Genomic DNA, 27,033 nt, shown 5'->3' with positions numbered 1-27,033 from the left:
AGGGCTGAAAGCCAAGTACTCCAACCACTAGGCTCACTGGTCCTCCAAAACTCCTGTTATAGCACTCCATCTTTTGTTTAAATCTATGGTGAGTAGATATATGGGAAAAAGTGAAACTTCTATCCCCTTATCTGCTAGGAATTTTATGTTTCTTCTCCTTTGCCAGAGCCTCCTGTCTGTGACAAGGTGGAAGAAGGAAAGAGGTATCCAGGGTTGCTAGGTCTCATGATTTTATTGTGCTTCTTGTGACTTTTTGCAATTGTCATAAAGTGCCAGCTGTTGGAATCATAAGATTGCATGAGAGTCTGTGTTCCTTTTTTAAAAAAAAAGTAAGTTTCTAGCCCTCATGACTGCAAAGGAAGGCTTGAAAACGTAAGCAAGTGTACCCTAAAGACTCAAAAGTCAGAAGGCAAATAAATGTACTCAACTTTTTTTAAAAATCTCATGATTTTGGGAGGCCAGACTCGTGGTTTTTGAATATCTGTTTCTCTCCTCCAACTTTACAGCCTCCATTTTCTGAGTCCTTCCTTGTGACTAAGGCTGGTGGATGCCTCTGCTACTACAACAATATTGAACTGACTTGATTCTGAGAGTTTCACGACTGCACACAGAATTCTGAATAGCAGCAGTGAAATGGACAAGTCACTCTGTTATTGTTTCTGCTTGGTAAAGTTATTGCTTGAGCAGTAGCAAAGGCAATAGAACTGTCTGCTGTAGATTCAGGCAGACCACACTGGACTGATTTACATTTGTTTCACACTTACAAGGTCATCTTCTCAACCATAAATGCAAAAACATATTTTAAAAGTGATAACTTAAATTCTACAGAAATTAGTGGCTTAGCCTGCCTTTCCTTCCCCACTGCTGCGCACCATGCAAAGCTTCTCCCCTCCACTGCCAACTGCAGAGTGGCTTTTTAATTACTTGATTAAATATTATTTTGTTTTCTGTAGAGGGAGGGGGTGAAATGAGAGGCTTTATAAAGGATAGGGGGCATCCTCTTCTAGAGATTCTTTTTAACAATACTTGGCGCAATCTGAGATCTCCAGACGTAAAAACTGACTTTTCAGATTCATTTTTGTAAACTCCAGAGTTAAGGAATCTCTGACAGGGATTCTTTAGCATTATGCAGTGGGGAATGGACTCCATCAAAGTCAGCAAATTATGCTCCTCCCTTTAAGTAAACAGAATTTTAACAAGGGACTTCCAAATGTCCCAGAAAGCCCCTTCCAACACATCCTTTTTTAATGTTCAATTAAAAACAACATATGACCTTGATTGAACCTATTTGTTATTTTTATATGCGCTCTTTCATTGAGGTTGAATGCTTTTTAAAAATACAGAGGAAATGCTCAGTATGAGCCAGTACTGCAGCCAGTGGATTAAAAAAAATAGAATTTATAGTAATTTAAATGTATAGCAAAGGGGCCTAGCACAGGTGCTTTTAAAATGGGAGCTACATCTCAAAAATAGTGCACATCACCCACTTAAAATATTTTAACATGATATAAGGAAGGAGGGAATTAAGACAAAAGTATTCAGCATTAAATTGACTTCTCTTGAGGTGAACACGAAAATTTATTAGCTACCCTTTCAATAACAAATTATAACTATTTTAGCCTGAGGAAGAAACGTCTAAACTCATCTAAAACACATGTGCCTCCAGCTTGGCTCTGCAGTCTCTTCCAACTAACAATACTAAAAAAAATTTTTTTAAAATTATATTTTCAAGGGCAATAACAATACACTGTATGTAATAAATCCTATGTACCAAACAACTACACATAACTCAGTAATATTTACTACTGTTTTTTTTCAAATGATGTAACGGATATGAAAATTTAAAGGCTCTCTGTTCACGTATCAGTTTCTTTGTTTGTAATTATTTCCTCTCCCTCCCCACAAAACAAATGCCTCTCTCTCCTAAGAAGGAGTTTGGATTTTTTCCCTCCTAACCAAGAAGAAGCCCAGCTCCAGGAGCCAAGCAGAGCCCATGGGCATATTTTTTCCCCACTGAGGGGGAGCCAAGCTCAAGGAGTCCTGTGGAGCCAATCTTATTTTGAACATCAGCACAATCTACTGTGAGCAGCATCTCATTTTCATGATTTGCATGTGCGGAGCTTGAAAAAGAACTCCCACCTTTTTTCCCCAGTTCCACTCATGAGCAGAGCACTTAAGCACATGATAAATACACTAACTCCAAACAAATTAACTAAAAGTTAAGCAAACACTTAAGTGCTTTTTTGAACAGGGATCTTAATAACTGACTGTACAGGGAAAACAACAAATTGGCTACCCAAAGTGCTGTCAAATGCAAAAAGTAACTCTGAAAATTTTTTCAGCTATATTAATCTTAGGTGCCGTTTATAACTATAATTGGAAAAACATTTTTAGACACATGAATGTTCATGTTAAATGTTTTTAATGTTGTAGACTGAAGAGCTCTGTGTACCTCAAAAGGTTTTGTCTTTCACCAACAGAGGTTGGTCCAATAAAAGATATTACCTAACTCACCTTGTCGCTGATTATTCTAGTTATTAAAGTGCTCTCTTTCTTTTTGGTCCATTTCTGATTATGTCTTTTAACTTCCTTTTCCAAAACTTTGTCAGGTTGACTAGTGGCTTACCTCACATTTCAAAATTTGACCTCACACAGGATTTAACACATTTGGCTAACTGTTAAACAGGTTAGTTTAAAGTCATTAACAGCTCCCAACAAGCAACTTGAAATGTGAATCACTTATTCATAGTACTGTACTGCAGTTGCAGATTCAGTTTAGACTACCTGCATGTTAATTGACTTTGTAAGTATAGCTCGTGTATTTCCCTAATCTATTATCTTTATAATCTAATAGATCCCATTAATTTCAAAATCCATTAGTAGTGGCAGAGTCATTAACATTCACAAAATGGAAAAAGTTAGAAAGACAATGGCATGCACATGTATGGTTGGTAATCTGTCGAAGTCACTGGGAGCCATGATCCTGTATCAGAAGGCTGAATTTTCCTCAAAATTGTCAGAAAAAGAAATTCTATTAAGATCCATTTCATTCTTCTGACAACATTTAATAAAAGTATTATTCTATTTATTATAAGTATTTCTATGGCACCCATTATGTTAGTATCTAAAAGCTTTAATTATTGTTTAGCATTGAGAATGTGTGTGGTGCTTATTGGGTGAAAACTTGGTTTTCTAGTCAGACTCATCACTTGTTTAGATTTACACTGTTTGTGCCTTACAATATGTCTTCATTTAAACAAGTGTTTGAGATTTCTGAAAATCTTATACATAATTGTTTTTATTTGGCAGGGTAACTCCATCATCTGAAAATCCGAATGGTGCTACTTGTAGTGTGAGTCAAGGAAAACCTTCTTTAAGAAGAATAAAAGGGAGAATACATAGAAGCAAAAGTCTTGATAGTATTGATTTCTGTGAGTTCAATGTAAGTATATATATCCATTGCATTTATCCTAGCTGAAGTTTCTGAGAACCCTTGCGATCAACAAGGAGGATGGTTAAGGTTTGTCCTTTTTTGGTTTATTAGATTTGACATATTTGTCAAAATTCAACAGGTTATTATATTAAAACTTAGTGATGTTACAAGCCAAACCCTGTGCTAGAGGGTTTTTGCAGCGTGGATGTTACTTGTATAATTAGTGATCAACAATTACAGTTGATTTTTTGAGAAATCGTAAGTATTACAAATTAAAATATCAAATTTTAACATTGTTTCCCAAAGATTAGACATGTGTGGAAGTGGAGGCAAAGTAATGTTGGCACACATACATCTATGTGATTATTATCACATTTCCAAATAGGCGAAAATGCAAGATGTTTTAGGATTGCATTTTCATATTTAGAGTTGGGAAGTTGTACTCTTAAGAAAAGCATATGATTTCAAAAGAAGTTACTTAATTGTGTCCATAGTGTATGAATACTATGTAATTCTAGAGAAAAGAAATGTTTTTAAAATGTGTACATGTGTATATAACATCTAATTTAGAAAAAGAGCAGATAACTTCTATTTTAATTAAGCAGTACTGTTATACTGTTATTTGGTTATTTTTGTCTGGAGTATTAGATCTTCTGATTGTGAAAAAATAGCTTCAGCAAATTTAACATCTTTGTAGTTTTAATAGACTTGAGTATGTGATGTTGAAAGGGATATCTGAAATGAGGAAATTAGTGAGCTTTTTGGGTTTTTTTATTAATGTATATTGATAAAATATTGGAGTATTTCTGAATGCACTTCGATGAAGTGTAGCTCATACATGTACATATTTTAGGGAAGGCTTTTGAAAAGAGATGGCTCTTGCATTTTGCTTTGAAGATGTTATGATCTCTGGTCAGCCTGATTTCCAGATAGCATAAACGACTCCTGCACTTCCGGAGTTGGGGGTCTTCTGGACTCATTCATGCTCCTGGACTTGCAGATAAGTGTCAATATGTCTTCTTCCAACTTCAGATAGCAGAAGATTAATTTCTCATCTGAGAAGAATGGCAGAAACTGATCTTGTGACACTAGACTCTTGCAACCTCCACTGTTAAGCTAATGCAGTTACAATGTTGGGTTTGATCTATAAAGTCCTAAATGGTTTTGTTCAGGCTAGAACTCTTCTGTGTGTGATGCTGCTGTTGTGACTAGTCATAGTAGTTGAGTTAACAGCTACCTGGTAATGACTCGCTGATGGCAAAGTGTTTCCTTTTGAGAGGTCCTTGACTGTGGAGCTCGCTCGCTCACTCACTCTCTCCACACTTTGTGGTCTAACAGATCCTGGATTTGTAACTTTCAGGACATCCTGCGATTTCAGTTAAACTAAATCAGTTCATTAAAATTCTTGGTCACTTGCTGGAATAGTGGAACTGGAGGTGAAGGGGAATCTTGGACCTTACTCTTAAATGGTCCTTGAGTCCATGACTGGCTAAACTCTTAATGCAGGATATTTAGTAACAAAATTAGTTAAATATTTATCTACACAGTAGTTTTTAATTTACAGGTCTCAATTTATGCCCTCCTTTTTGAAGAGTTTTATTTAAATCTGCCTCCACTCCTGGAGGCATGTATGAAGAAGTTTATTACAGACTCTCTTGTATGCTCTGTCATCCTAGCAAAAAAACTTCGGCAAGGGGAACTCATTTATTATACGTTGGCTATCCTGCCACAAGCAACTCTACAGCATCTTACTGCAAAGCTGCACTTTTTCCATGCTTGCTTGCTTGCTTTCTTGGCCTCCCTCCAGGGCAGGTCTTCTCAGTGAGCTGCCACTGCCCATAGCCTCCTGGGGCTAGTATGGTTCATAAAGATGGATATCTTTTCTTATAAATCAAGCTCATCATACGTAAATGCCTCTATGTGCATACATTTTTTCAGATGTTTTAAGTAATACCAAAATAAAATGCACCTTATTTTTAGTACTACATTACATTTCAGTAACTCCTGAAATGAATTATAAGCTAATGCAAATTAATAGGCTAATAATAGAGGTTTCAACAGCTACATAAGTATGTGTGCATATGAGTTATTTACTTGTGTTTTATAGGAATATTTTAAACAGAAATAAAGAAATCACAGTGTAAAAGTAAATAGAATGCACATTTACAAAACCCAAATTATCTCATTATGTCTACATATTAATAATTATGACTCAGTATGAAAGATTACTAGGTATTCTGAGATCCTGTTAGAGAGTGATACAAACAGAAATAAGCACAGAGATGAGCTCAGAATTTTACTCTGAAATTCCTTGCTGCTGTGGACTAAGAATCTTACTGACATATTATTAAAATTTTGCCTGAGGATTTGAGATTCTCACTGTCTTTAAATGTAATAAGCAGAAAAATAAAATACAGATAAAAATGTATGAGTGATGCTGCTAATGTATAAGCTTTCCACCCCTATTCTAGTGACATGCTGAAATTAGCTGTGAACAGTATAGTTTAAAATGCAAATATTCTTTTTCTCCTCTAAAAGGGCTTGACTTCCCTCTCCAGTTATATAGATAGCTCTCTTTTTAGCAGCAGTCTGAGAGATTGTCACAGAGACTAGTCTTGAAGAGAAAAGATGGACTAGAAAAGAAAAATGCTTTTATATGGGGGGGAAAGGAAGATTGTTCAAAACACATTCTTTATAACTGTTGTGCTTATAATAAATCCAGATTATGCAGAACAAAGATGAAAAGCTTTACATCAAAAGGTAGTAACTGTTATATATGCTGATACCGTCTAAGAGGTCATTTACATTAATTACTGATAATTGGTTAGATGCTTCCATTATCATACAAGGAAGAAGGACACACATCAGTAATGCAGATGGTGAAAAAAGTTTCAAAGTGAAATAAGTAGTACTTCTGATAGGACATAACTTCATAAAAATCCAAAACAGGCCTTTTTGAAAATATTCTGCTCCCCATCCCTGAGAACACTCTAACAATTCCCAAGAAGATTCTGTATGATTGATTAATCAGTCTCACCTAATGATTGTTAAATGCTTTGAAGGGATAAAGCCCCCTCTTCTACAGGCATGAAGAGCTGTGCCCACAGTAGAACTGCACTGGTTCTGAGGCACAGGGGAGACAGGTTACTGGGATCCCATGCCAGGAATGTGCATCCAGCTATATGGGGCCTTTCTCCTAGCTACTGCAGAGAGGGATGATGGTGGGATTAGGGTAGGCTGGTATATGTGTATAATCATAGATTTCTCCCCTGTCCCTCAGAGGGGAGTTCAGGGAACAAGCAGAGTGGAGGCTAATGCAGTCATGAAGCTGCACTAGTGGCTAAAGAGTGACTTCGCTCCTGCTTTGTAATCTGGGAACCCTGTACCTCTGGAGAGGGTGATGTCAAGATTCTGCTTTAGCTTCGCTGGCAAAGGCTGTCTTCGGAGTGCTAATGGTCCTGAGTTCTAGCCATGGTACTACAGGTAGGTGGTGTATTGATGACTAATATGAGGTCTTTATGTGTGTAGGACATAGTCATGACAGATTGGCAGCTTGTTGTATATGGTTACTGTAAAACCCAGATGGCTGAGGAAAGCTTTGTCAAATTGAATGGTTGCCACGCAAATTAGTGTTTGTGTCTACATTGCAATCTGTAGGTGGTCCACAAATGGTGAAAATCTGAGTACTATTAATTCCAGATAACAGAAATTCTCCTCTGTTTCAACTGGGTGGAAGTTTGTGGTTTCTGGAAGCTTAGGCCCTCTGTTTTCTTTCTAGTGATATCTGTGGTGTCTCTATGTGGGCAGCAAGTGGATTGTGTTAGCTAGTCATGCCTCATCTCAGTCTGACAGAGGCAGCAAACAGGATAATGAAACAAAGCAAGAGTTTTGCAGACCTCGGATATAGGGATAAAAAAAAGCAACTCCTGTAAAGGACAGAATCCATCTGCAGCTTCTCATATCCCTTTCCTTTTTTGTATCCCTTCCCAGCACTGCTGCCCTCAGCCTATCCAGGTTAACCCCCACCCTCCAGGTCTTCTCTAGAAGATATTGTGCTTCTCTGGATGATAGACAATCCTTGAAATGTACAGCTTCAATGGCACATATCAGAGTACAAATCCTGAGCTGCATGTCTCTAGCTAGGCATCTACCTGCAGCTTAGAAATGTTACAGATATGCAAAAAACAAAATTGTGAAGGTAAATTAATTTTTTACAGTCCTTCCCACACCACTCTCAAAACTGCAGCCTGGTTTAATTCTGAAAAGGGCAAGAACTTCAGGTATCAGATGTGCATGGGGAAGGGAAATGAATTGAAACCTTTCCTCTTCACAGAAAATTAGGGAAAATCCTTGATACTTCTGTTAAAGTCCTTGGGTCGAGGTCAACTCGATAGAGCATATCATTCTTTAGTTCAAAATGGGGAAATTGGGCAGCTTGGGCCTCCTGGGTAACTTTTCAGTCTATCACTGCTATCCAGGCATATGACTCACTCAAGGTCTCATCTTCCTTTTGCCCACATATCTGATCATAGATCTGGGTTAAATGTGCTAAGTCTATGTCAGGAGGATGAACCTCCTGGAGAGGGTCTCCCAGATCTGAAGGCACTTCTCCCACTTCTGTTTGGGTGTCATCCATCTGCTGAGATGGTTTCCCTAGTTCTGTCTCCCCGGCCAAATGGGTCTGTAACCAGGCCCTCCCTTCTTCTCAATGTTGCCTTCGAAATTTACTAATCCTCTGGGTTTGGGAAGACCCCTCCAAAAGGTCAGATTTCAGTACTAGAAATATCTTATCTAGCTGTTGGGGTATTGGTTCAGCTGGAGTAGGAGGACCTGATTGGCGGAGGAGCAAGCAGGGGAACTGTTGCCAGTTTCTCCCAGTTATAACCTTCCAGGGAAGGTGTTCTGTCATGCCAACCTAAATTTTTGCTTCATGCTCAACCCACCTTCAGTTGTACCCACGCTGTGGGGTAGGAGTGGACATCCCCATGCACATATGTCACCTTGAAGGGGCAGTCATATTGGAGGTTGCTAAGGTTTAGCAGGGACTCTCGAACCAGGGTTTGGGAGTACCCTGAGTCTACCAGCCGGGCATAAGTACACCCTCCTCCAGTGACTTGGGCCACATACGCCTTATGCCACTGGTCGAGCCTGGGCTCAGAGCTGCTACATGTTTCTGTGACCCCACAGTCTAAGAAATCATATTCCATGATGGGCAGGACCAGCTGAAGTGTCCTGGCCTCCCACAGTGAAAACATACCATACTAATAGGGTCTGGCTGACCCCTTCTCTTCGGAGCTTCTGGGGTGCAGCTCTGGGATGGGAGGGCAGGCACCCATGATGACTAAGGCTATGATTTAGTAATAGGTATTTTTAGTAAATAAGTCATGGACAGGTCATGGGCAATAAACAATCATTTACGGCCCGTGACCTGTCCATGACTTTTACTAAAAATACCTGTGATTAAATCTTGGGGGGGAAGGGTGGGGGGGCAGGGGAGGTGCTGGAGGGCTGTGGGAGGGTGGCTGCTGAGGGAAGGGAATCAGGGGGGCCCTGCTGGGGGGACTGCTTGGGGCCAGTGGCACCAGCTGCCCAGGGCCACAGACTGCAGCTGCTCCAGCTGGGGATTGCTGCTGGGGGCTGCCAGAGCAGCGGCTGCTGTGGTTGTCCCCAGGGCCACTCCAGCAGCAGCCACCCTGTGGGGTCAGCCACGCTGCAGAAGTCATGGAGGCCTAATCATGACAGATACGGAGCTCTAATCATGACCAGTGCCTCAGTCCTGAATCCACAGGGACTTTCCTTCTGGGTCAGTTCAGGTCTCCTGGGTGCCCCCTTTGGCAACGGCTAGGGTCCTCTGAACCCTGGGCCTGCCAGTTGTCAGACCTTGGCGAGGTATTTTTGTCAGACCAGGTAGTGAGCAAATAGTCCTCTGTAAGCTGGACTGAAGCAGCAAGTAAATCGGAACTATGCTACCAAGTCCAGGTTTAAATTTACATTGGCAATATGCCTCAGTACTGCTCCAAGACTATCGCATCTATGAGCTCTACTGTTGTGCGGACTGCAGGGCGTAGCCATCGGGTGGCCTAGTTTCGAGGCATAGGGCTATGGCCCATGGGCAAGCCCCTGAGGCAAAAAGCTCTGAGCAGAAACTTCACAAATAGGTTTCTGGGAACCCGGGCGATCAAGTATGGCAGGCTTCACTGTCCAATAATCTCTCACCTCTTGTCTTCTAGAGCCCAGTAAGTCGCCTGAGTTTCCCCGGACAGGAACGGGGCCAGGTGAGTGGCCCAGGTGTCTTTATCCCATGTAGCAGTTGTGCCTACCTACTCAAAGGTGACTAAGTAGGCCTCTGGATCATGATGTGGCCCCAGTTTGGCCAGTGGTATCCCGGACCCAGAGTTCAACTGGTTTGAGGAGACCTAGCTAGTTAGTTGCTGCAACAATGACTCCTGGAATTGCTGCTCCTGGTGTTGCTCGAGCTGAAGCACCTCGAGGAGTGCAGCCTGCTGTTATTGAGCAGCCCGCTGCACTTCAGCTAGTGCCCTCTGGGTTTCAATAGAGCTGTGCTGATGCTGGGCAAGCAGCCTTATCAATGTCTCCATTGTCCCCTTGTTTCAGGGGTCAGTCCCAAATCTCCACTCACACACACTCCACAGGGCACACTCACCTCTCACGAACACCCCCCTTGGCTGAAAGTGTGTGCATGCATATACTCTCTCGGCCCTCTGGCCAAGTCACACACTGTCTGAGAGAGAGAAAAGCAAAATGCTTTCCAGGGTAAAGTCCAAAAAGTGGTTTTCTCATTGTCATCTGTAACAACTCCCTCAAGTTGTCCGTGCTCCAGGATAGAGCAGTGCCCCAGGGCTCCCTTCCCTTCACCCTCTTAGGGCCTTTCTGGCTACAGCTCTCCAACTGGGTCACTGCCGTTCAGTTCCCCCTCTGGGGTGCCTCAATGTCCAGGCCAGTTCCCCCAGTGGCTAATGGAAGTGGGAGGGGGACCCAGGACCACTCACTACTCCAGGTCCCAGCCCAGGGACCCTGTAGATAGAAGCTGTCCACTGTCTCCCTTTAGCTATGTAGCACCGGTACTCTAATTCCCTGGGCCATTTCCCCATGCTCTCTTCACCCTTCCTTAGGACCTTGTCCTGATGGAGTCCCAGCAACCAGCTCAGGCTCCTTCTCACTCTCCCTGGGTTCTTGTTATACCAATAAAATAAAAACCAGCAGGATCTTATTAAAGGGGATAAGGCAAAATGCCACATCTATTGTGATTACAGAAAGAATCATAGTAAGCAGTTAGTTATAGCTATAACTTTCCATTCAATTTCATATTTATTCACACATTTATATTCATACACACACACACAGGTTCTGCAAGGTTGTTATCATAGTTACATGTCCTAGCTTGAGTTTGTGGCTTGGGTTCATAGCTTGTGGTGGCTAACTGGCTGAGAAACCCAGGCACAAGGAAGAGCTGGGTCTCTGTTGGGCATGCACCGATGCCCTTCCATGTTGGCAGCAGAATGTTACCCTCTGAAGTCTTCCATCTCACCCATCCTTTTTGTAGGCTTTAGTTTGAATCCAGAGTCTATAGGTCTTGCTGTGTCACACTGCCTCTGGGTTCGGTGTGATTGATCACCCGTCAACTGCAGACATGACTTTCAACCTGGGATCTGGCTTTGATGTTTCTTCAATTGTACTTTTGTTCTTTTCTTGCTTTGTCAGGGCTGTTGTCTGCATCTTCAGCCGTTGGTATTTACACTTTATTTCATCAGGACAGGCTGGGGCTGGAGGTTGATTCCATCATCTATCCATACCTCATTCACACATCTAAAGTACACTAATAAGATTATATCGGGTTTTGCAAAATGCAGGTTGCAGCAGGATTTACAAAATGGAGTTTGAGTTTCAATATGGACAAGTGTAAGGAATGGCAAACAGTGAGCAGAAGTTACAATGTTGACGCAGTGTAAGTTTCAGTGATTTAAGCAGCAATTGGATCGAAAGTGAAACTCAATTAGCCAGTTAGTGGGGTAATTGGTTTTATGAATGAATGTTGTTTCATTCATAAAACTTTGCTTATGAACAATTTCATTGATCAGTTCTACATTCTGGCAGCACAGCCCTCAACCAGCCATACACCATTCATACAGCTCCAGCAAGGAACTGATGTGACTCTGGCCCTGCAGCTCTTCTTATAGTGACCTGCTGGGCCCTGATTGGCTGTGTCCCACACAGCCACTCTAGGCAGCTTGGAGGACTCTCTCCACTGCCCTTTTCTGGGGCAGGGTGTGTCAGGGCCATGAGTCCTCCAGCAGAGGGCTTCAGAGGGTCTGGTATACTCTGTCACAAAGCTGTATAAAAAGAATATAAATATACTGTATTAAAGCTTTACATTGTTTCCTTTTGCCATATTTTTTAAAATGAAAAAATATGGTAAGTTCATAATCGATTAACATAAGCCAAGTAATAGCATTTGCATTGATTATATGCAGCCGTTATGTTCTGATTCAGATATACCAACATATCTGTTACATAATGGGAAAAAATGGCTTAAATTTCCAGCTGGGCATAAGGGAGTTGGGTGTTCAACTAATGGAAGTCAGGCACTTTGAAAAATCCTGCTAATACAATAACCTGTTTATAGTGAAAAGCCATGTTAAAGAGGATACCTTTTGGATATTTGTTTCACAAACAATTGCCTAAACTCTGAGAGGTTACGAGCATCTCTAGAACCTATTGAAGTTGGAGGTCCTCAAGGCCCTGAGATTTGGGGCCATCGCGGACAGAGTCCTGAATCCACTGAAGTCAACAGGAGTTCTGCTACTGATATAAGTGATTCTGGATTCTGCACTGTATTGTATGCTTCTTCAGTCATCGGTACTAGAGAGCTAAAGAATTTTTATTGTCATTTGAATATTGACATACTAATGTGCTTTTTTGTGAATGATATAAATGTAAATGATTTATTTTCAGCACCATCTGTTACTCGTCACGAGTCTGATTTAATTAGGAGATTGTGATCTGTTGGTATGTTTATGCTCTGGTTGTTTTATGATTCATACAATTACAGAAATAAGATTATTGGTAATAGGCAGCATATTTTAATTATACTATTGGCATTAGCAGTATTGAAAATCTTGTGAGGGTTATTATCTTGGACGCAGTTGATTACTATTGAATTAATAGAACGTAGAAGCCATGATACATCACCTGGTTAGGGGTTGTGTTATAAGTATTTTAAGAGGCAAAGAAGAAAATGAGAGGTTTTGATTATTTAAGCATCAAGATCCCAATTCAGCAAATTATTTAAGCATGTGCTTAACTTTAAACACATGATTATATCAATTTGCTTAAAGTTAAGATTGTGCTTAAGTGCTTTGAATCAAGGTCTAAACACACTAGGACTGCTTAATTGATTCTTGCATTTTCAGTAGTGAGTATTGTTAATAGGTAGTACACATAAATAACATCATTTGCTCTTCATAATTCATTGCAAATGCACTCTGAATTGTGTTGTATTTTAAATAATTGTATAATTGATAAATGTTACTGTAAGAAATAGTAGTAAACTTACATCAAGTGAATGAAGTGATGTCATGACTACAGAGCTGGTAACCTGTTTAGACAGCATCACAATTCCACATGATGATCACTACTGTTTTTATTATTTTACATTTTAGTTCTCTAGTGAACATTGTGGTGCTGAATGCATTTGTCACATTGCAGACAATCCACTTTAGGAACAGGAAATCAACAGAGGATGTTGGTGGGGGGGATATGGGGAGGGAGGTTGGGGGTTTTGTCTTTTTTTTTTTTTTTAATGTAATCAGTGAAATTTCAGCTTTTGGACAAAGTACAGTTCCACTTTTCTCTTTTAGATAGGCTTGGAAGAATTAGATTTTTATTAGTAAATGTTGGTAGGTAAATGTCTATTTCACCATACCTAAACAAACTTATGAAAAATAATAATCAACATTTACAGATAGGCAAAGTAAGAAAAATGCAACTTGAGAACTTAGTTTAATTTAAAGATATTTAATTTGTATATTTTGATGTAATGTTGGCAGTTTGTGTTTTAACAGTTATAAAGCTTTAACTTTTTTGAATCTCAACATCTGATGTCATTACATAACTGACTCTCCCTATTGTCTGACCCCCCCATAACGTCCCACAACGGTGTAAATTTAAAGTGATAAAAATTGACCAAATGGTTAGAATAAACATTAATATTATTTGTCAGCACTATTTAAAAAAATCAAATTCTGCCAAGCCTACTTTTACTGTAAGATCTCCTATAGACAAGATGGAAGAGCTGTGAATTTCTCTTGCTGCTGCCTATGCTGACTGTACTGCTGTGGTCAAAACCAGAAGATTAACCCAGAATGCTGTGTGGGGGGGTGGATGGATGTCTTATGCTTTGTTGCTGCCTATATTATGAATTTATTATGTGTTATTATGTGCTTTGAGGGTTTTTAGGTCTTGCTTCTTATTAACTTCCATAGAAGCATGTGATGACAACCTTATGTCACTAATCTCTCTGTTCAGTTTTTTAAATTTAGGATATGCTCTGAAAAATCACTCCTTGTTTGAAAATTTTATTATCCCAAAATCATTGGTGTTATTATAGTTGTAAATAAAATCAGAAGTGAAGAAATAAAATAATTCAAGCATCAGACTGTGCTGTTAGGTAGTTCACTGTATAATATTCTGTATGTGTTTTTTTGGACTTTATTGAAAAACATGGATTTATTGCAATCTTTATTATATTTTTCTGTAGCCAATACTTTTTCTTCTGTTAAAGCTTTGGATAAAATGGCTTGTGGGGTGATAAATTTGATTTAGTTCAGTTTGATTTTTAACTAGAACAGTTCAATTTTTTAGGTACTTTCAAGATTATAACTACATCGGGAAAAAAATTCACTCATGTATCTATGAAATCATTCAGAATGCATGAATTAGAACATAAATTAAATCCTTTTCAGTCTTTTCCCAGGACTAAGGCATAAGAGGAATGACATTTTTAAAAGTCCTGCAATTATTTTAGTCTTGCCTTTGTATAAGTGGAAGGGAATACTCACTACCCCAGATGGACTCCTGTAGATGCCCTTAATTTGTTATTGTTCATGGCAGTGTAGTCATTATGCAGCTGTTTCTGAGAATTAGACCCTCTGTAGTAGCTCATACATGCTTCACAATATTATAGTACAGTACAGCAAGATATTTTCTGCAAGTGAAATAATTCAGTAGGATAATGTTTTCATCTACTGATATCCAGATTTATTCTGTATCTGTCCCTGATGATAAAGTACTCTGGTTATTTAAGATAACTAAGATGAATTTGTCCCATCTTGTAATAACTATAATTCTTACCAACTAGTAGCACATTTTACATTAAGCGAAATAAAAAATATTTTAGAGCATTTTTTTTCATATTTGACTAGTCCATTGAATGGAAAAACTGTTTCAAAGACCATATTTATTATTGATGTTATTTAACACAAACAATTAGTCACATTAAATTCAGGGGTGGGGAAATCACTTAATCTCTTTTACTGATGTTGCTGGGGCAATTTTGAAATATAAAATATGCTTTGTCTGGCACATCAGTTCTTTCTACCAGTTTGACTGAAGGGGCAAAATATTACTGACCTCTGTTCCCAGGTATCTCTCTTTCAGCACTGATAGGAAAGGGGAGAATATTTTCAATGTTCTTCACTTCTCTCATGTTACCCTTTGATTAAAAAATATCCCAAGTTTTATTACAGTGATATTTAAATATCGAGGCAGACTGTTAGGTCTCAGACTCCATGCTCACTATGTGAAACTGAAGTTTAACCTGGGGATGTGAACCACAAGTGAAGAACTAATTTAATTTTCTAAGTTTCAGACTGTGACTTTCTTCCTATTATTAAAATCAAAATATCATCACAGTTGTATTAGTGGAAAACCTTCAAATATATTTCTCAGAAATGCCTATGTTCTGTAATGTTAAGTAAAGAGGAACAAATTAAATGTGGTGGTTCCTTGTTTAAAATAAACATTAAGGTTAAGTCCCTGAATAGGTTCAGAATGCCATTTTAAATCTACAGCAGACACTAACTCCTTAATAATGATTACACCACCTATAGGATTTCCATTTCATTTGATTTAGAAATCTACTTTTGAGTAGATACAATTGTACACATTAGAAACTATTCTCGCTGTTCTCAGAAGCAACAACCATATTTGAAATTGGAGCTGCAGGGACTCTGTTGGAGTGAATGGAAATATCTTAGATAGTATCTGGCTGATTACTTCAGTGCCATCATGCTGTTTGCATGTCTGTGGGTGAGTTGTCAGGTCTCTCCTTACTCATGAAGAAAAATGTCAAAAAAGATCTAGGCCGTCATGTATGCTCTCTTTATATTATATAATATCAGATCCCTTTTATGTGATTGTATAGCCTTCTAGCTTACAGTATTCCTTCACTTGCAATATGTACATCCTCATAATTCACTCTCTCTTAAACTGAGACCACAAACTGTACAAACACGCAAGAAGACATGGATCCTTCCTTGAGGATCTTACAGTGTATATTTAGAAATAGTTTTTTAATTTAGGGCCTTTTTTAAATTTATCACTATTTTACAATGTACTATTGGAATAGCTTTGTTACAAGGGTGTTAACAAGAGCCTGTTGTTAAAATTTCGTCACCATTTGAATGCAGGATTGGGGTGATTTCCCTGTCTTTTAGGTCATACACTCTGCTTCTGGACACTGCTAAATTACTCTGATAGCAATTACTTTAAACCTGGGGCTAATTAACATACTTTGAAGAGAATTTTTTTTTCCTTTGGAGTACACCAGATTGCACCAAATATTTGTGTGTGTGTTTGTTTTGTTTAGGAGGAATTGATAACCAGCTCCTCCATAGAGTCTTCACCCTCACTTCAGATTACACAAATTGAACACTGGGTACAGTCACTATGAGTAGAATTTACCAATGTGCTAAAGACCAGCACAAAGCCTGAGCACTTAAGTCCCATTTAAACTTTATCCTTGGGAGTTTAAGTGGGATTTAATAGTTTATAGGCCTTGTACTGGCCCCCTGCACAGCGTGGATTTTACCCTATATTTTGAAGAACTAAGTATTAACATTTCCATAGATGTGCCCTTAATATAAGTTTGCTAGGTGATGGTATGATCGAATGAAAGAAAAAATGAATAGACTCCCCAGACATTCATCCCTTTGCTGTGGGAGCACATGCATATGTGGGTGCATGGGGTTTAAGCTTAGCCTCAGTGAGAGCATTTTGTGGAAGCTCACTTGTTTCAGTCTGAGATGATCAGTCTTTATAAAGACAGGTTTCAGAGTAACAGCCGTGTTAGTCTGTATTCTGCAAAAAGAAAAGGAGTACTTATGGCACCTTAGAGGCTAACCAATTTATTTGAGCATAAGCTTTCGTGAGCTACAGCTCACTTCATCGGCTGCATACCGATGAAGTGAGCTGTAGCTCACGAAAGCTTATGCTCAAATAAATTGGTTAGTCTCTAAGGTGCCACAAGTACTCCTAGTCTTTATAAAGTAGCAGAACAGACAGATAATTAGCCAGAGCCACAAGCTAGAGAAAAATGTGCCTCTCTTTCATTATAACTTGAACTATTTGAATCAAAGGACCTGGTTCTGGTCAAGACTCCTTTGCACCAGCTCAACAATGTAAAGGGGACTTAAAACTGATCTTAAGGTAAAGGGAAATCCTAAAGACACCCGGGATTCTTCTGGTGACATAAAGCTGGGACCGCAGCCTGTGGCTACTCTGATTTATAGTGGGTATTGGCTCATCCCTTGGCTAGCCACAGGATCAAGAGAAACAGAAGATGGCTTAGAGCCACCATTGCTTCCCCGCCTCATGCAGCTGAGGGTCTAACCTCAAATATTTTAATTCCAGAACAAGGTTCTGTTTATAGCCACTCACAGATCAGCTTGTAAAAAATGGACACACTTCTTCTTCACTTAAATATAAGGATCTTGAAAACTAGTGCTTTATCGGTTATGCTTCAGTTTCTGTTAGTCTTACTAATCTAGTATTTTTACTTTGAAAAATACAGTTTCTTGACCAATGTATAAAGAAGTGCAATGCCACAATTTCAATTTCTTCTGTCCTTGAAAGCAGATTTTCCCCTACACTTTTTATTTGTATTGGGATACAGTTTAGAAGCATAAACATGGTTGGAACCTTCATGCTAGCTGCTGTACAAACATATAGTAAATGCTTAGAGGAGTTTATAATTAAATGTGTGTGAATTTATTCTATGAGCCAAAACCTATGTATATCTCATGCCAGAAACTGGGCCATAGTTTTAATTTGCCTTGCAGAATGGTTATATTTTTCTTTTACTGGTAGATTATTTTCTTTTCTTCCACCATTGTGTTAAAACAAATGGACTGTTTTATATAGGAGGAAACAATGGCAGTGGCAATTCCTGGTATAGGCTCACAGCCTTGTGTTTAAAAATGGCAAATAACAAGTGAATGGGTTTTCAAATACTTCACTAGATTTTATCCAGTGAAAATTCTAGTAGTATGTCTGTCTTAATATTCTATTTGGTATTCACTTGTGAGAACTCTTTTGGCCATACTTGAACCACCCCTTTAGTTCTTGGAAATCAGAACTTATGAGAGATTAATTAAAAGGTTCTTTTAATACTGCTTGTTCATATAAAAATGCATGTGAGTTGTCTGCTTGTGAACACCAGCTACATGTTTCTGTCCTGAAATGTATCTCACTCAGTGAGCTAATATAGGCCAGTCCACAGAAATCTGTTAATTATGTGTGAGTAAAAAAGAAAGAAGCATCTGTAAAATGGTAGTGCATTCAGCCCCAGAGCAAAAGAGGAGAAAAGGAAAGTAGAGCTGGTTTGTTTTTTTTAAAAAAGACATTTTTGCAGGAAAATACGTTTATTTTTCAATCAAGAAATGTGAACATTTTTTGACTCTCTAGAGCAGATGAATGTGTGTCAATCTGCAGCATTTCACATGGTCCCCTGGCCAATGCTCAGGGGTGTTGATGAGCTTTGGAAAAAATGCATTGAGCCCTCCTTAGGCCAGCGTCGGTTGTGCAGCATGGGGAACTTGGAGTTGGTGGATAGAAAAATAGTGTTGGGTCTTAAATTATTCCCATCCACCTAAGTGAAAGAAATTAGTGTCAAATTATGTGAAAAGATTTACCTGCTATTTCCTTTAAGTGTTTTCTGGGCTTTTTAGGGGATAATCTGTCTTCCCCAAGTTGTGGCATTATACAATCTCTATTTACTGATATTCTGACCCAGCAACCCCTCTATCAGGCTGGAACTCAGCAGAGAGTCCTTTTTGGACATTTTTAACCTTCTTCCAAAAATCAGAGAAACATACATAGCTTTTTTTGGAAACCATTCAGACAGACTTTGTACAAGTGGTGCAGTCTGACAATTTATATTTGATAAGCCCAAAGAGGCATTTAATCAAAGAACACGAGAGAAAACATGGAAAGCAAAATGGCTAGATCTTGAAATGCAATATTAGTCCTCATGAAAAAGACCTTTGAGGCTAGTTCCTTAAGGTATAAAAAAGTAGTATTAATCAAAGTATTCCATAAGATGAATGGTACTAGTTACCCTGATGGAGATATGATACTCTAGTTAAATGACTATCAAATACCCTCAAAATGGGATTCTTCCTTTCTGCTCTCATGAGGCTGGATTATATTTATTTCATCATACTGCTGAAGACTTTCTCCACAGTCCCATAGGTAGGGGGAGGTAAGATAGGATGAGGTCCTAATTAACTACACAGTACCTGTTTAAACCTCATCAGGTATATTAAAGGTTGGCTGATACAATCCAACTACCCAGGCACATATATAGGTCGGATCTATGCCACAAAGTTTTATTGATAAAACTTGCCTTCAATCGCCACAGCCCGACATATGTCCATGCTGTTTTGAGTCCTGCCAACAATATCCTGAACTTCTGCCAGTCAAGTTAAACCACCTCCCCAAGCAACATAAGTATTCTACTGGCACTCTTCCAATGCTATCATGCTTATGTGGATGCTGTTTTACCTATACAGTACAAACAGTCCTCCAGCAACAATCCTGTAATGCCACTGCCTCAACTACATTGATTGCTCTGATTGAATTTTTGAACTATATTGCCCAGTGGTCGCAGTGACTGGAAGTCTACCCACCCCTTAAAATCTCCAGCAACATTTGGAAATGCTTCTCTACCTGCTGGCTCACTTATATGAGCCCACAGATATGGCTCCATGTAGAGCTACAGCTAAAAGTCCAGCCAAACCTCATGGTGCAACCTGGCCTAGAAAAGAAGTCCTGGATTTCCTCAGCCTGTGAGGGGAAGGAGCAGTGCAAGCACAGTTGTGGAATTCCTGCAGGAATAAAGTTATTTATTTAGATATTGTAGAGGAGATGCAGAAACTGGGGAGCAACAGGGACAAGTTCCAATGTCAGGCAAAATGGAAGGAACTGCAACAGTCCTGCCAGAAGCCCAAGAAGGTCAAGAAAACATCTGGTCCTGTCTCCCAGGGTTGCTACTTCTGTTCACCACTATGTGGTGCTCACTGCCATATTGTATGTACTGTACCCCATATACTTAGCATTGTGTGTGCTGTTTGACAGCCCTGAAGCAAGCACTATTAAGTGTAACCCTATACATATTTTTATGCGGATCTCTATAGGGATTTGTGACACTCATCTTTTGATGTCCGCTAACCCCTTAAAATCTTGCTATCTTTATCTGGTTATTTATCAATGACCTCATCTGGGGTATCCTTGAGGGCCACTTCCTTCACACCTGCTGAAAGACCAGCCACAATGAGAAGGGGTAGGGAAAAGAAAAGGGAGGACCATGGTTTTTGGAACTGCTCAAGAGTTCTGAGTCTGGAGCCTGTGTGACCAGAGAGCATGGGTGGGTAGGATGAAAACACATGCTGGAGAAAGGCAGAAGGACCAAGAGGTGTATTTAGAAATGCACCAAGACATCATGCAACTCCTCAGGAAACAAACTTGGATGCTGCAAAGTAGTATGGAATAGAATGTCCAAAGGGCTATACCCCATCAGCCATTGTACTGCATGGATAATTCCTGTTTCAAGGGCACACACACCCCTTAAAGGTGCCAGCATGCCCTGCAATCATATCCCTTTCACTCAATTCAGTGCACAACAAGAACTGCTACGAGTATGTATACACTGACTTATAATGCAGCCCAGAGCAGCAGGTACCTTGCACTCTTTTTTTGTTAAGCAGTGTGTTATGTTATTACTTCACAATAAAGTTCTATTTTGTGAAAACAATGATTGATTTTTTTGTCTTACAGACAAATGTAAACCCCCAAATCAATAACACCTCATCAGATTAATAAGTTCAGAGTTCATAACCTAGCCAGCTCACTGACTGACTAAGGCAAACTGTTAGAGTGTATTCTTAAGGTCTCCCTCAGCCATGCCATGTCTTGATGGCCTCTGGTAATTGCCCTTGTTTCAGGCTGCTCAAAAACAGCAGAAAATCTTTCCATTTCTCTTCTCCACCCTGCTAGTAACATTTTGTCTTTGGCCCCGCAAATTACTGAGATCCAACCTAGTTATAAGATGTCTCCACTGTCCCTTTAATCTGCCAAATGCACACTTCATGATTATCCTGCACCTGCTTAGGAGCTGGTTAAATCTTTCCTTACTGCTGTCCAGGAGCCCATTCTACAGCTTCACGAGCCAGGGAAACAAAGGGTTGGCTAGATTCATAATTGGCATTGCAATCTCACCAATGTGAATATATTGGTCCAGGAAAAAATGTTCCTACTTGCAACCTTTCAAAAAGTACTGTATTCCTAAAGATGTGAGCATCATATGCCTTCCCAAACCACCCACTATTGTTGTCAGTAAATGTCCCCAGTGATCCATCAGTGCTTGCATAACCTTGGGAAAGTGTCTCTTTCTGTTTATGTACTCAGAAGCCAGATGTGGGGGGCCAGAATCAGGATATGTCCTGTCCATTGCCCTACCTCAGTTAAGGAAGCCTATTTAACTGAACACATCTATTATTCTTGCACATTACCTGGAGTCACAATCTTGTAGTCAGACATGTGTGATGGCCTTGCATACTGGGATGACAACTGCCCCACCATGGATTTTCCAGCACTGAATTGATTGCCAACCTACCCAGTCTGGAGTTGCAAGCTTACGGAGAGCGATCACCACCCATTTCTCCACTGTCACAACAGCTCTCATTTTGGTGTCTCTGAACTAGATGGCTGGGGCAAGCTGAGCAAACAACTCCAGGAATGTGGCCTTTTCCATCCAAAAGTTCTAAAGCCACTGTTGATCATCCCAGATTCACATCACAATACCATCCTATCACATGATGCTCATTTCATAAACCCTCCACTGCTGTTCCACCATGTGCAACTAGTCAGATCTTGCCAGCAGCATCAGGCAACTTTCATTCACATCTGTATCATCCACTCTACTGTTCTCATTTTCAGAGTTACACATGCGGCTGCTGTGACAGTTGTCATTTCACAAATACTGGGTTCCCCTTTAAACTGTATTGCTATGCAGCCTGCCAAGCCTTCCCACAGGCACACATACAAGTAGGGACACACCCAGCTGCAGCTTTACACACAGGTGCTGAGCTCAGCTCTGCATGGGAAGGCTCAGCTAAGGAACTTCTCAGCTAAGGAACTGTGTAGTCAAGTGCACACCCTGCTCTGGAGTGTAAACCCAAAATTATACTGTCTTGTGCTGCACAGAGAACTGTACAGCGTAAACTCATGAAATTAGCCCTCTGCCTCAATTTGGAGAGGACTATACACAGCTTTCTGACCCAAGTTATGATTTCCACACGCATTGGTTTTAGACAAAACAAAAACAAGTTTATTAACAAATGATAGATTAAGTGATTATAATGGATAGCAAATAGATCAAAGCAGGTTACCCAAGAAATAAAATAAACACGCAATCTAAGCTTAATATACTAAAGAAACTGGTTATAAGTAGAAAGAAAAGGAGGACTTGTGGCACCTTAGAGACTAACAAATTTTGCAGATACAGACGAACGTGGCTGCTACTCTGAAACCTGGTTATAGGTAGCAAATTCTCATCCTAAATGTTGTTTTGGGCAGATTGCAGAGATTCTTGAAGGCAAGCTGCATTTGCTTGCAGCTTAAAAATCCAGACTTTCCTTTCACAGGCCAGACACCCTCTAGCCTCGGCTCACCCCTTCTCCTCTAGTCCAGTCTTTTTTGTTCTCAGGTGTTTCCAGCAGTCCTCTTTCTTGGGCAGGGAGTCAATGAAGAATGAACCCCGATGATGTCACTCCCTTGCCTTAAACAGTATTTGATTTCCACCCCCGGTCAGTGGAAAAATACTCGTATTATCATGGAGTCCAGTACCACGTGACTTGGTCACATGTCTCTGCAGCCATTACACAGAGGCTCTTTGCAGCATCCCCAGGAAGGCTTCCTGGTGAGAGATTAGCATCTTCAAAGACCTATTGTTTTCCCTAATGGCCCTTCCCAACCTGCCATCTAGACTGATTGCATAGTGGGAGTTCCCAAGGTGTAAACACATTTGTAATAGATGCATAGACAATATTCCTAACTTCAGATACAATAATGATACATGCATACAAATAGGATAATCATATTCAGTAAATCATAACCTTTCCAATGCTACCTCCCGTGCCTTATCTTGCATAAAATACATCTAAGTTATGCCATAATCATATCATAACAGGTTTCAGAGTAACAGCCGTGTTAGTCGGTATTCGCAAAAAGAAAAAGGAGTACTTGTGGCACCTTAGAGACTAACCAATTTATTTGAGCATGAGCTTTCGTGAGCTACAGCTCACTTCATCAGATGCATCCGATGAAGTGAGCTGTAGCTCACGAAAGCTCATGCTCAAATAAATTGGTTAGTCTCTAAGGTGCCACAAGTACTCCTTTTCTTTTTGCATATCATAACAATATCTCTATGAAGAATATGGGGGCGTAGTGCCACAGTCTCTTAATATTTTCCTTCATTCAGTGGGTACAGTGTGTTTTACAGTAACAGTTAAATAGGCTGTCTTCTGGATGTTGTTTTCCCTCAGCAACTTTTGTTGTTCATATTATGGTGGTGCTGCACCACAACAGTTAAGCTTATGTCATGACTTCTGTTTAAAGGTCGACCTTTCTAAAGCCTCTAAAATTGACATACTTAGAGTCCTTTGAAATATGGTGTGCCTCAGGAGGATGCAGGGTAGGGTTAGTGACCCAAATGTGGGGTCATTTGAGATGAGGAGTTGTGGAGATATAAGCCCAGAAAACACAGCCATTTTTCAAAAAGTTTCTACTGTTTTTTTGTTCAGAACTAGAGATCAAGCTATTGATTGATAGGGATTAAAATGTTCTCAATTTGTCAAGTTTTACCTATGGTAGTGCATGGCACCCACTAAATCTTTGTGGACCCAAATTAAGAACAGTTTTAAGAAATGTACATTATTTACAACACACATAAGCCAGTGGAGAAAAATGATTATGGGGTTTCCATTCTCGCCATTTTATATGCTTTAAAGTTTGACTCTTGTTAGTGCTCTAAAATCTGACTGGATAAATTACTGATCTTGTTGAGACTGATGACTCTAAACTTCGCCCTTCAATTAACATAACTAAGGATAAATTAATCACAAGCCTCCACCTAAGACAAAAAAAAGGGGTTGGACTGAATGGCTGGAGGTTGCTACAATTTGTGAGTCATGGGTGGCAATTTTATTCTGTGCAAATGTAAGCAAAGTCCCTGGGGAGAAAATTGGACTTGCGAATGCTTCCTGGGAAAGAAGGGCTATTGGGGGTGGAGGAATGGGAAAATAGTGGGAGAGGGGTTTGGGGTTGCAGTGAGGGGAGGAGCGTTAGGGGAGGGAATAAGTGGGGATGGTGGTAGGGGAGGGGAGAGGTTGGGGGCTCAAGTGAGGAAAGCTTAGGAGTTATGGGGAGTGGGAAGGATAGGGCAGAGGTCCCTGTAAGCCCCACATTCTTCCCACCTACGTGTGCACCCAGATCTCGGGGTCTTTTGCCCTGTCTACAGCATAGGAGTCTCTGAAAGGCATCAGGGGCCCCATTCATCTCAGAGTAATGTTCTCAGATGAATGAGAACCATCATGGCAAAGAATAAAAGACAATAGCTCAAACTGCTCCATTCATCACAATGAGTGTTCCCACCCTCTTCCCAAACGCTTTAGAGCCTCTGATATGTATGAAGTATGCCTGTTCTTTGCTCCCCTAACCAGATTCTTGCTCACATGAGGGGACAGGAGGGGGCCTCAGACCCACACAAAAGGGCACAGAACCAGCTCACATGAGGGGGGCAGGGAGCAGACTCCAATGCCTGTAGATGGGCACAAGCCCCCCAAATCCTGGCACACACATGGCGGTATCAAGAGGGGCTCAAGCACACCCAAAAGGGGAAGGACCCTGATATGCCAGCTCATGTGAGTGGGTTCCCATCATTTTATCTAGAGCAGTACATTGGGAATAGCACTCATTTGCCCCTCCCCCCAGACCCTTCACTTTTTTGCAGCCCCTTTGAAATAATACACATCTGGTGAAGCTGCATACATTGAGCTGGGTTTGCCCTGCAGTTACTTCTTCTCATTGCCAGCAATTGATGTGGTGCTTGGATTGCAGTCACCCAGAAGGCCTTTCCTTTGGCTACTCAGCATTCCCCTGCTGACAAGAAAGCAGCAGCAGAAGAGATGAAAAGGGAGGTGGCTGTTCAGTGTCCCACAGATGGGATAGGAATGGGGGTAGGAAAATTGGGATGCAACAAACTGGGAGAGAAGCCAACTGGGGGAACACAATACCCAGAGAAAATTGAATGGGGGACAGAGAAGATTAGGAGAAGGGAGTAGGATTGAGGAAAGGGGAACACAGTTGTGGAGAGCACTGTAGTGGGAAGGAACTAAAACCATAATTTTAAAAATCTGCTCTTAAAAATCTCTAATGATGGAGATTCCACAGCCTCCCTGGGCAATTTATTTCAGTGCTTAACTACCCTAACAGTTAGGAAGTTTTTTCTGATGTCCAACCTAAACCTCCCTTGCAGCAATTTAAGCCCATTGCTTCTTGTCCTATCCTCAGAGGTTAAGAAAAACAATTTTTCTCCCTCCTCCTTGTAACAACCTTTTACTTACTTCAAAACTGTTATCATGTCCCTCCCCAGTCTTTTCTTTTCCAGACTAAACAAACCCAATTTTTTCAATCTTCCCTCAGAGATCATGTTTTCTAGACCTTTAATCATTTTTGTCAGTCTTTTCTGGACTCTCTCCAATTTGTCCACATCCTTCCTGTAATGTGGTGCCCAGAACTGGACACAATACTCCAGCTGAGGCCTAAACAGCGCAGAGTAGAGCGGAAGAATTACTTCTCATGTCTTGCTTACAATACTCCTACTAATACATCCCAGGATGATGTTTGCTTTTTTTGCAACAGCATTACACTGTTGACTCATATTTAGCTTGTGATCCACTATGACTCGCAGATCCCTTTCCGCAGTACTCCTTCCTAGGCAGTCATCATATCACCTTGTTACGCAATTTAAAGAGCAATGGCTATTTTAATGTCCCAATTTAAGAAAAAAGTTAAAGTCTACCTAATGAAAAACGATGGTTTTAGAAGCATTAAGTTGCAGTATTTTTTTAAACTGATTCAGGGGAGTTTTCCTATTGTGACAAAGTTCCTCCTCTGCCTTGGTGGGTCCTGTGCTTATTGGCAGATTTGCTTGCCTCAGAGATTCACAGCAGCTCTCAGTTTGGCCACTTTTGCTAGTGGCTCAAACCTGCCATTCACTCAGCTAACCTCATCACTGGCTAGCATGGGGAAACAGAAGGAGAACAATCCCCACAGTCTCTGCTGGTCTACCTAGTGGGTTAGGGGACAGGCCAGGGGCCTTCCCCTCTGGTGGGACCCACAGTCTAGGTCAACTCCTCCTGTATCCAATAGGGAGATGGGGGGATGGGGGGAACCCAGGCCCACCCTCTACTCCAGGTTTCAGCCCAGGGCCCTGTGGATCACAGCTGTCTACAGTGTTTCATGTAACACCTGTGTGACAGCTACAACTCCTGGGGCTACTTCCCCATGGGCTCCTCCCAACACCTTCTGTATCCTCACCATAGGACCTTCCTCCTGATGGCAGATAGCATTTGTACTCCTCAGTCCTCCAGCAGCACACCCTCTCACGCTCAGCTGAGGTCCTTTTTAAACCAGGTGTCCTGATTAGCCTGCCTGCCATAATTGATTCTAGAAAGTTCTTAATAGGCTCCAGGTGTCTTGATTAGCTTGCCTGTTTTAATTGGTTCTAGCAGGTTCCTGAGTGCTCTAGGGCAGCCCCTGCTCTGGTCACTCAGGGAACAGAAAACTATTCATCCAGTGGCCACTATATTTGCCTTCGACCAGACTCCTGTACCCCACTGGTCTGGGTCTGTCACACTATATTGAATTGATGTCTTTGTAAAACAGTTTTATGAAGAAATGCAAGGTTAATCCTCTTGATCTGTACTTTAAATCAGTTGACCTGGTCTCTTGGTTGGAGGACC

The 27,033-nt window shown here is 40.5% G+C and overlaps 1 protein-coding gene across 7 annotated transcripts in view; it reads left to right on the top strand.

Annotated features, from left to right (window-relative positions):
• Positions 1-27,033, top strand: part of TJP1 (tight junction protein 1) — a 308,695-nt gene that overhangs the window by 8,898 nt on the left and 272,764 nt on the right. For 6 of the 7 annotated variants that reach the window (XM_073303700.1, XM_073303698.1, XM_073303696.1 and 3 more), the window contains exon 2: positions 3,310-3,442. In XM_073303700.1, the coding sequence (XP_073159801.1) occupies positions 3,310-3,442 (133 nt within the window). Of the gene's footprint in view, positions 1-3,309; positions 3,443-27,033 lie in introns of those variants that run through there. The other variant, XM_073303697.1, reaches the window with a different exon arrangement.

This window comes from Lepidochelys kempii, chromosome 10 (genome assembly GCF_965140265.1).
Source record: "Lepidochelys kempii isolate rLepKem1 chromosome 10, rLepKem1.hap2, whole genome shotgun sequence".
In the NCBI taxonomy this organism is placed as follows: domain Eukaryota; kingdom Metazoa; phylum Chordata; order Testudines; family Cheloniidae; genus Lepidochelys; species Lepidochelys kempii.
The sequence above is the reverse complement of the archived record's forward strand: the minus strand, read 5'-3'. Positions and strand labels throughout refer to the sequence as shown.